The sequence below is a fragment of the Mustela nigripes genome, chromosome 6, assembly GCF_022355385.1.
Source record: "Mustela nigripes isolate SB6536 chromosome 6, MUSNIG.SB6536, whole genome shotgun sequence".
Taxonomy (NCBI): domain Eukaryota; kingdom Metazoa; phylum Chordata; class Mammalia; order Carnivora; family Mustelidae; genus Mustela; species Mustela nigripes.
The window spans coordinates 138033935-138048037 of record NC_081562.1 but is presented as its reverse complement, the minus strand read 5'-3'; the positions used below and the strand labels follow the sequence as shown (position 1 = coordinate 138048037).

Sequence of the window (14103 nt, the reverse complement as noted above, 5' to 3'; positions counted from 1 at the left end):
ATTGTATACTTATATTTTTCCCTTCTCAACTTTTGTCTGATTGTTATCATATATCATTTTACATATGTTATAAACCCCACATTGCATCCTTAATTCTTTTAATTCAAATAGTTATATTTTTAGGAGATTCAACTATTAAGGGAAAAAAAGCCTTGTATGTTTACTGTACAGTTCCACTTTCTATTATTTTTCCTTCCTATTTATAGATCCATATTCTAATCTAACATTGTTAGACATTGTTCACATTTTTATAGTGTGAGTGAACTTGTAATCTATTTTTCAGCTTATATATTTATAAAATATCTTCATTTCTCCTTTATTTTTTAAAGATGCTGTCTGTGAACATAGAATTCTACATTACAGGGTATTTTTTTTTTTTTTTTCAGTATTTTAAAAGATGTGGCTCCACTATCTTCTCACTTGCATTGTTTCCAACAGGATATCCTCTGTATGTAATGTATCTTTGGAATGCCTTTAAAAATATTTTATTTTTAGCAGTTTTGAGCAATTTGGTCATGATATGCTTTGGTATAGTTTTCACTGTTTTTTTAATGCTTCGGGTAGTTTTGAGCTTTTTGGGTCTGTGTGTTTATATAGTTCTACTCAAGTTTGGAAACATTTCTGCCCATTATTTCTAAAATGATTTTTTTGTCCTTCCATTTTTCTTCTCTCCAAATATATATTGGGCTGTTTGCTTTGAATTGTCCTATAGCCCTCACTAATCATTTCTTCCTTTCTTCTCTTTCTTTTTTACTCTCTTCTCCCTGAGTTTCATTTTGAAAAATCTATAATTACTGTGTTTTCAAGTTTGCTAACATTTTCTTTTGACATGGATAATATGCTGTTAACCCCATCCAGTGTATTTTCTTTTTATATGTTAGAGTTTTCATCTCTGGAAATTTTATGTGGGTCTTTTTTATATCTTTCCTGTCTGTATTTAACTTTTTGAACATATGAAATACAGTCCTCACTTAATTACAGTTAGAACTTAATGTTCTTGACTGCTTATTCTAATGAATGTCAGTTCAGGGTCAGTTTTGATTGTTTTCTGCATTATGGCTCATGTTTTCCTGCTTCTTTATATGCTTGATAATTTTTAATTCCATGTCAGATATGAAGTTTATGTTGTTGGGTGATGGATGTTTTTGTAGGTCTGTTCTAAATGTACAGTTAAGGCACTTGGAAATAGTTTGTTCCTTTTCAGTCTCGCTTTACAATTTGTTACATGAAATCAGAGAAATGCTTGGTGTGGGGCTTGATTATTTCCTCTGCTAAGGCAAGACCTTCTTTATCCTCTACTCAACGTCCTGTGAATTAGGAGTGTCTTCAGTCTGGCTGGTAGGAAGGGGTGATATCCCTGTGTTTCTGTGAGTGTAGAGCAGCTTGGATCTTCCCCTGACCTCAGGTAGTTTATTTGCATGTACTGATCTGTTACATGTGCGAATACCTGATAGAGACCCTCTTCTTTGCTCTTTCTTTCTCTTTCCACAGCTCTCTTTTCTCCATTACTCTGGGAATCTCCACCAAGTTTCTCCTTTCCTACAACGTTATCATATGGCTCTTCTCATTTGTTTCCTCTCCCCCAGGAGAACAGTCTCTTATGATCTGATGTCCAATTTTTTGAAATATTGTTTCACATATTTTGTCTATATTTTGGGTTTTTTCAGGCAGGAGGATAAATCTGGCCTCTGTTACTCAGTCTTGGCTGTCGTAGAAGTCAAGCCTCTTAACTTTGGCTAATTTTCTATTTTAAAACACTTAAAATTTTAAATAGAAGAATTCATCCATCTTTACCTTAATGGCTTCTGTCTTTGGTGTCATGCTTGAAACACTTCTGTGTTTGACGGCTTATAAAATATTTACCTATATTTTTTTCAATGTCTTTGACTGCCTTATTTTTATATTCAGATGTTTTGAATATACATTATATTGTAGACAATTCAGAAAATAGCTAATTTGGAGGCAGAAAGCCCTGAAGTGCCTCAACAGACACATGGCCAGTCCCCATCTTAACCTATTTCCTGTCCTGCATTTTGCTATCCCTTTTATTTTTTATATAGTTGTAATCCTAGGGTGTATGTCATTTACCATGTTCATTCAGTACATTTTCCATCTTCCTACATAATCTTTATAATTGTATCTTAATGACTGAATTATATTTCATCCAATGAATACACTGCAATTAGTGCAATTATGCTAGCTTTACCTATATTGCTAAACATTTGAGTTATTTCTTCTTAAATAGAGTATATGAAACATAATAATCTGGCAGGCATTTTTAGGGAATCTTAATTTTGCCTACTTTTTTTTTTTTTTTTTTTGCTACGGTGGACAGAGATGCAGGTACAGTTCCTCTCTCGCAGTGTCATTGCTTCCACCTCCAGGCCTACACCAGTACCCTCCGGGCATCCCTTTCTGTGTGCAAATGAGAAGGAAATAAAAACATGAGTTTCTTAATAGTACAGCCCATTTCTTATTACTCAGATCATTAAAACTAGGAAGAGTTTTTAAAGAGCTATAATGTACATTGTTTGTATGTATTAACAAGGCATGTGAATTGGTTTCTAATTATTATTTGTGCTTGGTTCTTTCTAGGAAAGTTGCTATTCACGTCCAGCATATCATAATGCAGAATTCTCTCTCAGTACCACCGAAAGATCAAGGTAAGATAAACCATGCTGAGGAAAGTGGTAATGCGTGTGTTATAAATAGTGGAAATTGACACATTCAGTGCCACTGTCCCCCAACCAGAGGTAATTTATTTCCTGGAACTGAGAACAAAATTCTAATTATATCAGAAAGTTGATTTCCTTTGGTAAATTATTGAAGTGTATGAAGGACATGTATGTTTGACTGAGAACTCCCCGAGAGCAGGACCATCTCATCCCCACACAAAGCTCACAGAACCCACGCCATGAGTTAGCAGTTAGTTGGCACCCATTGAAGTCAACGGCAATTATCAGGTATTGATTTTGGTGAAACAGAATGACATGTTTTAATGAGAAGACTATATATGTGTATATATATATTCTTACACACATGCACACGTACAACACACATGTAGAATGTAGAGAGAGGGGATATTCACTAATATATTTCTTTGACTTGTTTCTTCTCATAGTCATTTAGAAAGAAACAGGAATTACTTTATTCAGATCCAGCCCCACGTGATTTGTAAAGAAAGTCATGGCTTTTTTAAAAGGAACTCTTGGAGGTTTCAGAAAAGCAGTTTATAGGTGGAGATAGAGTTTTTTCTGAATAAAGAGTAATTAAATTTCCGTCACTGTCAAGGGCAAACTCTAACCTTTAGGAAGAATTCAAGTCTTTCACCTGCCCCTACATGTTCTCTTCTACACAGAAGAGAAGTTTTGATATGTATGTGAGAAAAATAATGTCTTTAATAATGTGAATTTGGGCTTCCTACAAGGAAGACATAACTTTTAATGAATGAGGGAATTCGCTATAAAGAACCCTTAACCGTAGCAAACACTCTTTGATCTCTCTACCAAAAGGAAGCATCATAACTGTTAAGAGCATAGAGTTCAGGTCTGACATTCAGTTCTACCACTGAATTGCATACCTTAGATATGTCACTTGACTCCAATTTCTCCTCTATAAATCTGTAAAATGAACATAGTAAGTACTACCCTATGGTCACATGGAGATGAAAGGAGATATGCACATGAATCAGCCAGCATATTCCTACTTGTGTACAAGGCACTGTAAGATGATAGTGGCTATCCTCTTAATGGTCATTATTGATATCTGGGCTCTCTCCATCTGAGGAGGCTGATGCAATGAGATGAACATGGCTGCCTCCTGCTTCAGGTACCTTCAGGTACCAGGTACCTTAAAACGCCAAGCATGATCCATGGGGACCCAAAGGAAGTAAATACAGAGTGGACCTCAGACTTACTTCTGGTCCAGACATTTGACCAAAGGAAGATTAAGTGTCCTTAAGATTCACATGAGATCCAGTCCTGAGCACAAGGGCAAGAAAGGGCATGGGGTGAGAGAGAAAGGAGAGAACCCTAACTAGAAACAGAAAGTATGCATTTCCTATGAGTGTTTTCTGGTGTATATCCTTTGGAAGATATCTGTAGTAGTACGTAGCTGATCAAGGAGTTGGAAACTTAGTGTCCTAGCTGATATCACCTTGTTCATCTGGGCTAGTGGTGTGACTGCTTAGAAGGAAGAGCACAGGACTGAATGTCCGGAAAACTGTCCTCCTTTCCCACATCTACTGCCAACTAGCTGTGGAACTTCAGACAACTTATTTTGTTTGTAAGCCTCGGTTTCCCCATTAGTAAAGCCAGGATTACTAGATATTCTTCTCCATCTCTAAAAGGTGGTAAATCTGTGTAATGAAGCAATGAGCTGCTTGGTTTCCATCTAATATGGGAGAGTCATTCATGTCACCTCTCATGCCTCCTGCCTCCTTTGTTTCTCATCAGGCCTTATTCTGGTTTTTTGTGTGTGTGTCTACTTCTTGAGCCTCATGAGCTTAGTTACCTCCATGGCCCTAGCCAAAAAATAAGATACCTTCAAGCCTAGCAAGGAGTTCAGTAGCACTCGTAAATACTTTGTCAGTCTTTTCTGGGACCAGAGATGCTTGAGCCCCAAGCCCAGAATTTAAAGAGAAAAAGAAAAAAATAACTAAAAGAGCTCAATTGATCGAGTGCCTCCAGTGTGGTAGTCACTCTGCCCACAACTTTGTTTTCTTTAATCCTCACCATAAATTAGGTATAATCTTTGACAGGTTCAGGGAGATTGGTTACTTTTACCAAGATCACCAATCAAGGAAGTGACAGCTAAAACTTGAACACAGAACTATCAAAATCCAAAACTCACTATGGGTTCCTTGTGTCACAGGGTAAATCTATAAAGAACATTTCTAGTTCTATTTTTAGATCATTCCCCTTTTTCTTCTTTGATCAGCCATATGAATTTATGTTTCTATCATCAAATGTAATCAGTTATGTGACAAGAGACATGTGCTAAGCACATGTCATTTGTTAATTAAATGCTGAGTAATTTATTTAACACATCATTGATGGCTATCTAAAATTATGGTACTTAAACATTTCAGACTTATAAACACACATGAACATATATTATACATATTAATATATGAAATTCAGGTTAAGATATTACTAGCAGAGTTGTGGAGCTTAAGAAAATCCAATGTGTCACATAGTGTCTCCTAACAAAATTTCCATGGTGGAAGCAGATTTAATATCACCAGTATAATAGTTAACCAGTCAGATCCAAAGATCTGAGGGATCTTTGTGCTTTTACAAAACACAAAATCCTATTAGAAGAGCAGACATGTATGTAATTAACTAAACTCATGGCAAATGCTGTATTGAAAGTATGACATCCTTTGTGAACCTGGATGAAGGGATCATTGGTTAGGCCAGAAGTTTTGAGGCTGATGTTTTGGGGGGGAAACACACCAGAGGAGATGACATTTGTTTAGGACATTAATCCGTGTGTAGAACACTAAGAAGTGGACTTTAGGGGTCAAGGGATATGGGCTTAATGCTGAGAAAGAACTGGAGGAAACTAATTAGAAATTCTAGTGCCTTCTATTTAAATGTTTTCTAATTTTGGGTAAGGGGATTTAATATCATAGTATCACTCTAATGATAATCTGTAGTATATTAAAAGCTTTCCAGTATAATTTAGTGTCATCATTATTCCTTTTTGTGTGAAAGTATTACGTATCGAATCTCCAGAAGTTCATTAGACTTACTTCATTACAATATTCTGTCTTCTCATGCATTTGGGATTTGGAAATAGGATTTATGGTTTTCCCATAGCTTTCTGGTTTTTTGCTTGATATTTTCAAATGGTAAGATAATAGAACTATAAGGGTGGATATTTCATGTTGGAAAATAGCAAATTGTAGCAAGTAATAGACCATGTTTTGAAAAAAAAAAAAAAGGTATGAAAACAATGGAATAAAGCCAAATACAGCTGTTGTAATGTCTACTTTAAATTTGTTGAAGGAAATCAAAACCACCACAGTGATTGAAAATGCACATGAATTTTTTACTTGCCAGATAAGGAACACACAAATGAGCAGCTCTGCCCCATGGTTCTTTGACAGGACAGTTTATGCTTTCCATGTGCCAGAAAGTTCACTGTGGTGATGCCAATGAAGGATTGAAGTTTGCTCCTCAGAGAAGACAGGATGAATTGTTGGTCTCCAGGTAGTTGGTTGAAACAAGTCCTACTGTTCAATGGATAGGAAAGAATCTTCGTTTAAGCCCAGGGAGGGTCTGTTTTACTGGAGTCGTTCGAAAATTCACAATTCAGTTTTGCCATTAAGTAGGCAAATGTGCTGCAGGTAGAGGGTCTTCTTACGCAGATCTTCCAACATTCTTCTCAGCTCTGTCATGACATTTGCATTGTTCAAAGGTAGTTTTCCAATTGTGGGTGCTATTTTTAGTCAATGAGACTAATAATAAGTGGGAGTGAGGACACAGCAGAGGGAAGAGGCAAGAGGGTCTTAATGACCCCCTTTGGAACCACAGCAGTTAGCTAAATATCAGTCAACCCCGACTCATTTCCGAAACCTGTACAGTGTTTAACACTGCAGTCATGGCCATTACCATGTATCATGTGAATTCAGATTTAGATCTAAAAAAAAACAAAAAAACAAAAAAACATGGATTTTCTGATTTAATAAAATACTTTTAAAATAATTATGGTATGGCTTAAAAATGTAGACTTAAAATATATATATACTTACATTCAACATAAACATTTTAGTATTTGTGAGTATAGCATATTAGAACTAAGGGAACAGTTGGGGAAAGTAGTGAATTTTTTTTTTTTTATGTTAAGCAAAATTTTCTTCTAGGCTCCTAGAATCAGGTTCTTCATAAACTTCTTGATGAATTTTTTTATCTCTGGCAGGCTTTCAAGCACTTTGGCATGTAGTGGCTTCTCATATATACATTAACTTGTTGAAAATGTTTTAAACTCAAACTTCAAAAAAATTCTTAGACTTAGATGCTGTGAAAACATTTTAATCTGTGCTTCTTGACAAAACACCAAGATGGAGTTCCCAAGTCTGCGTGTTCACTTAACAAATACGTACTGCCTTTGGAGAGACCGTGAGGAAGGAGCACAGAAGGAAAAAGGAAATCCAAATGAAGCTCTACAATTTTGGCTCAGTTTCAGTAAAGCTGTGCTGCCTATGAGAATAGTTTACTTTCTGTGAGGACTTAACCTAAAAATGGTTTATTGTCTTATCTAACTACAGTTTGACTCTTTACATCATGGTATTGAAGCCGCTTCTTAAGTTCCAGGCCTATCTTCTCTTCTCCTCTCCCCTCTCCTTCCTTCCCCCTCTCTTCCTGCTCCCTCAGTCTGGGGAAAGAATACCGAACTAAGAGCTGACAAGCTGAGCTCTCTTGACCCCTCCACCCTTCTTTTCAGGCTCTTTGATCTTGGCCAAATCAATGAGCCTTTCTCTTCATCTCTCAACTGGGAACAGTAATTCTTGCTCTGGACCAGCCAGATGAGATAAGATACAGTTGATGCTCCTCATTCATGAGAGCCCCGCGCTATAAGGTCGTAGCTAATACGGAACTGCTGCCCCACACCATTAGGTTCCTCTGAGGCTCTGGTCTCAGCACAATATTTTCATCAACTATCAGTACAGAACCTAGCTTTCTGTGGAGTCCTTAACCCTGAGCTCACAGACACAGCATGATCGCTCATGCCTTAAACAAAGCTTATCTAACACATGTCTTTTTTCTACAAAGCACATCCGTGTTTTCTCACACTTAGGAACACTGGACAGCATAGCAGCCCTGTGCTTGACAGTGAAATCACCAACCAAAAAGGGAAAAAAATAAGAAAAAGGTGACACTAAATAGAGCACGAAAATGACACTTGTTTGTAATAGAAGAGCTGCAAGAAGGCAGAGAGCATCAGCCACGGCTGAGAATGTGTGTGGCGTGACTCGCGTGTTTTGCTTGTACGTGTCCACAGATGACCATGCAGGCATCACCAGTATGCATTTGGGGACTGTAAAGAAATTTTAGCAAGCAGGCGAAATTTGTACCTCTAGAATCTGAAAATAATGAGGATCAACTATAATTTACCTTGTAAATTCTTTTAAAATGCAATGTAAATCTCAGAATAATGTGCCAAATAAGTTACTTTGGGTAACATTTAGCTCAAATACAAGAATTTTGTGCAAAGTTGATTTTTGGTATTTATGAGTATAGCATATTAAAACTTTGGGAACTGGGACGCCTGGGTCCTCTGCCTTCGGCTCAGGTCATGATCTCAGGGTCCTGGGATCGAGCCCCACATCAGGCCCTCTGCTCGGTGGGGAGCCTGCTTCCCCCCCTCTCTCTTCCTGCCTCTCTGCCTACTTGTGATCTCTGTCAAATAAATAAATAAAATCTTTAAAAAAAAACAATAAATAAAATTCAGGGAACACTTTGATGTTATCAATACACTGATAACTGATATCATCAATGTCAATTTCATAAAGTAATAAATATAAGGCACCTGTGTGGCTCAGTCTGTTAAGTGTCTGGCTTCAGGTCAGATCCTGATCTCAGGGTCCTGGGATCAGGCCCCAAGTTGGGCTGCTGGCTCAGTGGGAAGTCTGTTTCTCCCTCTCCCTCTGTCCCTTCCCACCACTTGTGCTCTCATGCATTTTCTCTCTCAAATAAAATCTTTTAAAAAAATAAAAATAAAGTAATAAATATATTATTTGAAAGAGACCACAAGTCTTTAGCTCAGTAAAGCTTTGAATACAATTAATGCAAATTCTTTAGCTCTTCAGCCCTCACATTTAATGCACAGTAGCAAGGAGAACCACTATAATCTGATGCTTTGTGTTTAGTGGTTAACATGGCTTTGTCACCTCATTATTGGGGGGTGGGGAATCATTCCCTATGTATTACCAACATATTAAGTTTTTAAATATGTGACATTCATATGGAAACATTTTGATCATTAACTAGTGGTATAAATGCTGTTCTTGGACTTTTGGTACCATTTTATGTCGTAGACCATCTACAAATTGACATTTTCAAGCTGGTTTTGGTTAACTTACTTAATGTTGGAAATTGGAACTTTCCAGTGTAATAACCTCTGCAAAATACCACTATAGACTATTGGTATGTTATGCTGTTGACAGCATTACAAATGGAAAACACACAAATACCCATAGAAATTTCCTTATAGAACAAAATGGAAATGACCTGGGTGGCCTGCAGCTTATCAGGTAGACGTTATATTGGAAGTTATTTTCCTATTTTGAGCTATCATGCTAGGGTTTAGAATATTCTTACTAGTAAATTCAGATTATGAGTTTGTTGTTTGAAATAACCATATTTCCCTGCTTAAAAAACAGGCTACTAATCAGATAGTCCGCTTGGGCATGTATCAATGTCATTGTGACCATTTGGCAGCAGAGTCTCTCAGAAGCTCCAATTAACCATGCAAATATATTTCATAGCATCACATTCCACTTTGTCAGAACCCCCGCTGCCTTTATATTATTAACATAAATGCAGGTGCAAATAGCATTTATGTTCTTTGATAGAAAGCAGTTGGAGACATTTCACTGAGGGACACAACACTTTCAGATTGTGTACATCTGTTCAAATAATGTATCTAGCCCCAGTGACATGAACACAAGGATAGAAACATCTGCCCCTGAGACCATTTGCCATATAGCAGATGCTTACATCTTTATTTATGCAGATGGTTGGTATGATGAGTTGAGCCGAGATAAAAGCAAAGAAGTTTGACAGAGGTATTTAGGATGCTTTGCAAGCCAGAAAGGTAGGCTAGGCATTTCATGTTTGTAAAAGTCTAATACTAATAAGAACAGAAATACATAAGTCTTACAGTGCTTTAATGGATAAACATACTGTCCTATCTGTAAAGTAATTGGCACCAAAATTATTAAGATCCTTACAGAAATTCCAACATGCAACTTATACTAGAAACAAAAACGCACTAGTTTTGTTTGATAAAATAGTTTAAAATGATTGGGAATGCATTTTGTTACAAGTTCTTTAAAAACAGTGCTTTATGTTGTAAAAGATTTTATACTACCAAAAGAACCTTGTGATGGCATTTCTTTAAACTGGGGGAAAGTACAAACATCGTTAGTTTAAATGTAATTTATGAGCTATTCCTTGAATATAAATTCACACTAAGTAAAATAAATTTCTGAAGCATTACACCCTTGTAAGATTTTTGTCAAGCATTTCATTACTTAATCTTCATTCTAACATTTCCAACTACTGAAGTCTTAATTATAGTTGATATTTTTATTAGGATAAATTACCTTTAGATGCTTTATTTTCAAAACCCTGTCCTATGGATCTGCCATATTATATTCTCACAGGACACCACAGTGAAAGAAATAGAAACTTATCAACCAATAGCAAGACATTTCCAGATTTTCTTTTCTCATTCACAAACCCAACAAAAAAAAAATCATAGACTCTCAGAAGAGCTGGGACATTAGATTTTATCTAAGTTTGCAGTTCTCAAACTTTTTAGTTTCAGGACCCCTTTATACTCCTAAAAATTTGAGGACTTTAAAGAACATTTGTGTATATCCATTGTATCTATTGGTATTTATCATATTTGAGATTATAAGCTGAAATATATATATATATATATATATATTTGTGAGTTCATTTTAGAATAAGAAGCTCATTACAGCTTAATATAAGTAACCTGTTTTATGTAATCGAAACATTTAATGAGAAGACTGGCATTGACTTTTGTTCTTTGCAAATATGTTTTACAAGTCTGGCTTCATTAAAAATGGCGGAGTCACACATCTGGTCTTACATACAGCATGTTGTGATATGTCATTTATGTTGAGGTGTTTGTAGGAAATCCAGCTTTCCAGTAGCTGGAAACAGAGGGAGTATATTAATAGCCTTTTCAGGTAATTGTGCCTCTTCTTCTTTGATACAACACTAAAATATGTCCTATAACTGTAATTGACTTCAAATAAGTCAGGTCACTTCTTAAAGTTTAGTTGTGATGAGAAGTTTGAAACCACGTCAAGGTAATTCTCTTCTTCTACTTTTTGGTCTTACTCTTGAGTGAGTCTTTTAACCAGACATGTAACATCAGGTATTGGTTTTTTGGGGGGGAAAGTTCATTGAGTTTGCAGATCTTCTATGTAACATTTTACTCAGTATTTGAAAGATTTGTTAATGTAACTGCCAGTCTCATTTCAAAAATCACTGAGTATTGGGAAACTTCAAGCTCCCAGTGATGGAGTCATGTTTTCCAAAATTCTGCCGCTTTTTTTTTTTAATTAATTTTTTATTTTTTATAAACATATATTTTTATCCCCAGGGGTACAGGTCTGTGAATCACCAGGTTTACACACTTCACAGCACTCACCAAAGCACATACCCTCCCCAATGTCCATAATCCCACCCCCTTCTCCCAAACCCCCTCCCCCCAGCGACCCTCAGTTTGTTTTGTGAGATTAAGAGTCACTTATGGGATTGGGAGGGAGACAACCCATAAGTGACTCTTAATTCTGCTGCTTTTAAGAATGAGTTTTATCACTGGCAACGGTTATCATCAGATGTTTTTTCTTTTTTTTTTTTTTAAAGATTTTATTTATTTATTTGACAGAGAGAGATCACAAGTAGGCAGAGAGGCAGGCAGAGAGAGAGAGGAGGAAGCAGACTCCCCACTGAGCAGAGAGCCCGATGCGGGACTCGATCCCAGGACCCTGAGATTATGACCTGAGCTGAAGGCAGCGGCTTAACCCACTGAGCCACCCAGGTGCCCTCAGATGTTTTTTCTTGTAGTGACAAGCTCTGTTCATTCACTTTTGAGATAATGTCTGCCAAGTACCTAAATTTGACCATGCTCTTTCAATATGTGTCTGTCAGCTGTAGTGTCAGGTAGAAGTGGCATTCCGTGACAAAAGCCACTAGTTCAGCTTTGCAACTACGTGGCTCAAGTGCTTGGCCTCAAGTCATCCTTCGGTGTGCAGCAGGAGGTTCTATGAGTATGAACCATTCCATCACACAGCGTTTTTAAAAGGCATGGTTTTTATAAAACTAAAAATTTGTGCTGCCTCTGTGTTACTGTACTGAGAGAGTGTGTTGGTAAAGAATATGGCTGTGTGGACAGTTTGCTGTCACTGCCTGAATTCAGGCTAAGGTGTCAGAGCAGTTTTACCCAGTTCTCCCTTTTGTCCCATTAATGCAACAGATGCAGAGACCAACGCACTGGGAAAGGCAAACGGCATCTTGTTATTAGTATGAGAAGACAGTGTCGAGACTCTTCCCAGGGCTGGTAGGCCACACTTTGAGACGTGATGATCCACTGTAATCCTCTCTTGTTAAAGGAGGCAACTGAAGTCCAATAAGGATTATTATCTTGCTCAGACCCATTCCAGTAGCAAAAGGAAAAACCAAAGCTAGACCCCTGCCCTCCTTTTAATATGTGATGTAATTTGTTTCTTTTCCCTGAGGAACTCCCTCTCCCCTGCAACCACCAAAAAAGGAAATCCCCCAGATCCAAACCATAGGCCATAGCACTGAAGCCCTAATGTTTGATCAAATTTATTAAAGAGGCAGGACTTGCCACATGAGGAATCCAGAAGTTCTTTCAGCATTTTTAGACTTTTTTGTTCAGTCCTAGTGTTCTTCAGTGACTTCATTTCAAAAGCAGGTGGTATAGGATTACAAAACCTATATTATCTCTAAAATTATAAAACACCTTTGTAATAATTTTTTTCTTCATTCACATCATAAAAAAATACATCAGTATTTGGAAGTGCCATTAAATTTATTGTGTAATTGTTGCTTTTTAAAAAATGCCATTTTGGTGTGAACTTGATTTGCTCACTAGAAGCTCTGTAAAAGAAGGCCACCCAGGCAAGAATGGCCCAGGACACTGAAGGGGATCACTCTGTGTATTAACTCTCTCTCCAGCAATGATGCTGTGGCTTCCTATTACATGGCACTCACCAGCCACCAGAGGAGACTGACATGTAAATAGATAAGTTGTGAAACAATTTAGTAATAAGTTCAGTGTGTTGGAATATAAGGGAGAACAGCTTTAGTGCCAGACAGACCTGGGTTCAAATTTTACTCTCACTTACCAGCCTTGTGCCCTTTCAAGAAATACTCTGTTTCCCTATCTGTAGTCTGGAGATGTTAATAGTAAGAGTTGGTGGAGGATTAAATGAGATATAATAAATTAAGCACAAAATCTGACTCCTGACAGAAGGGCATTTTAGGATTACACAATGGAATTTAAGGTATAGGGGATTGAGGAATGAATAGAAGCTGGTGAGTAGAGACAGGGACCATATACACTAACTACTATTTAATTTTCTCATGAAGAACAGAAAGGAGATAGGACAGTAGCCTGAGGAGGAGATAGATCCCAAATACACTCCTAATTGGTGTCTTGCACTTTATATTTTTGTGTTCAGCAAAAGCAAAGGAGAAAGCAAGACAATATAGTTGAGAGTTAATAGTTCACTCATTTAGTGAATAACATACTGTGTGATGGCTGTGTATCAGATACTGATCTGGAGACTGAGGTCTTGGCAGTGAATAAAATAAGCTCCTCTTGCTTAGAGCTTGTATTCCAACAGGAGGAAACAGATAATATAGTATCATTATAATGAAGGACAGTAAGAGCAGAGAAAGAAACAGCAGGTGATCACATGGGGCTAAGCAGGTACTTTTAGACAGGATGGTCAGGGAAGGCTGGGAGCTCACTGATGGTAGAGGATCCCTGAAACACCAGGAGGGGCCTAGAGAGAAGCATAAGGTACAGAACAGGATTGGAAATACTCCCACTTCCTTATTCTAAAATGCATTTTTTTTTTTTTACATTTACATTTACTACCTCAAGTCTCAGGACTTGAGGTAGATGGAATTGTACATTTAGAGTAACAGTGCTTCTGCCTCCTTTCCCCTCACCCCATAATAGGAAATTTATTTGTGTTATTTAATTGCATATAAGAATTAAGAAATAGAAATAAGGAACAGTAAGTGATTTTCTACTTGATGACTTCTCTTTTGTCCATGAGGTCTTAATCAATCCAGGCTGTTT

The 14103-nt window shown here is 37.1% G+C and overlaps 1 protein-coding gene across 7 annotated transcripts in view; it reads left to right on the top strand.

Annotated features, from left to right (window-relative positions):
* The window catches only part of ZNF438 (zinc finger protein 438), a 183951-nt gene that overhangs the window by 153765 nt on the left and 16083 nt on the right, over positions 1-14103 (top strand). For all 7 annotated transcript variants that reach the window (XM_059404354.1, XM_059404349.1, XM_059404350.1 and 4 more), the window contains one exon: positions 2596-2663. In XM_059404354.1, the coding sequence (XP_059260337.1) occupies positions 2627-2663 (37 nt within the window). In that variant the 5' untranslated portion in view covers positions 2596-2626. The remainder of the gene's footprint in view (positions 1-2595; positions 2664-14103) is intronic.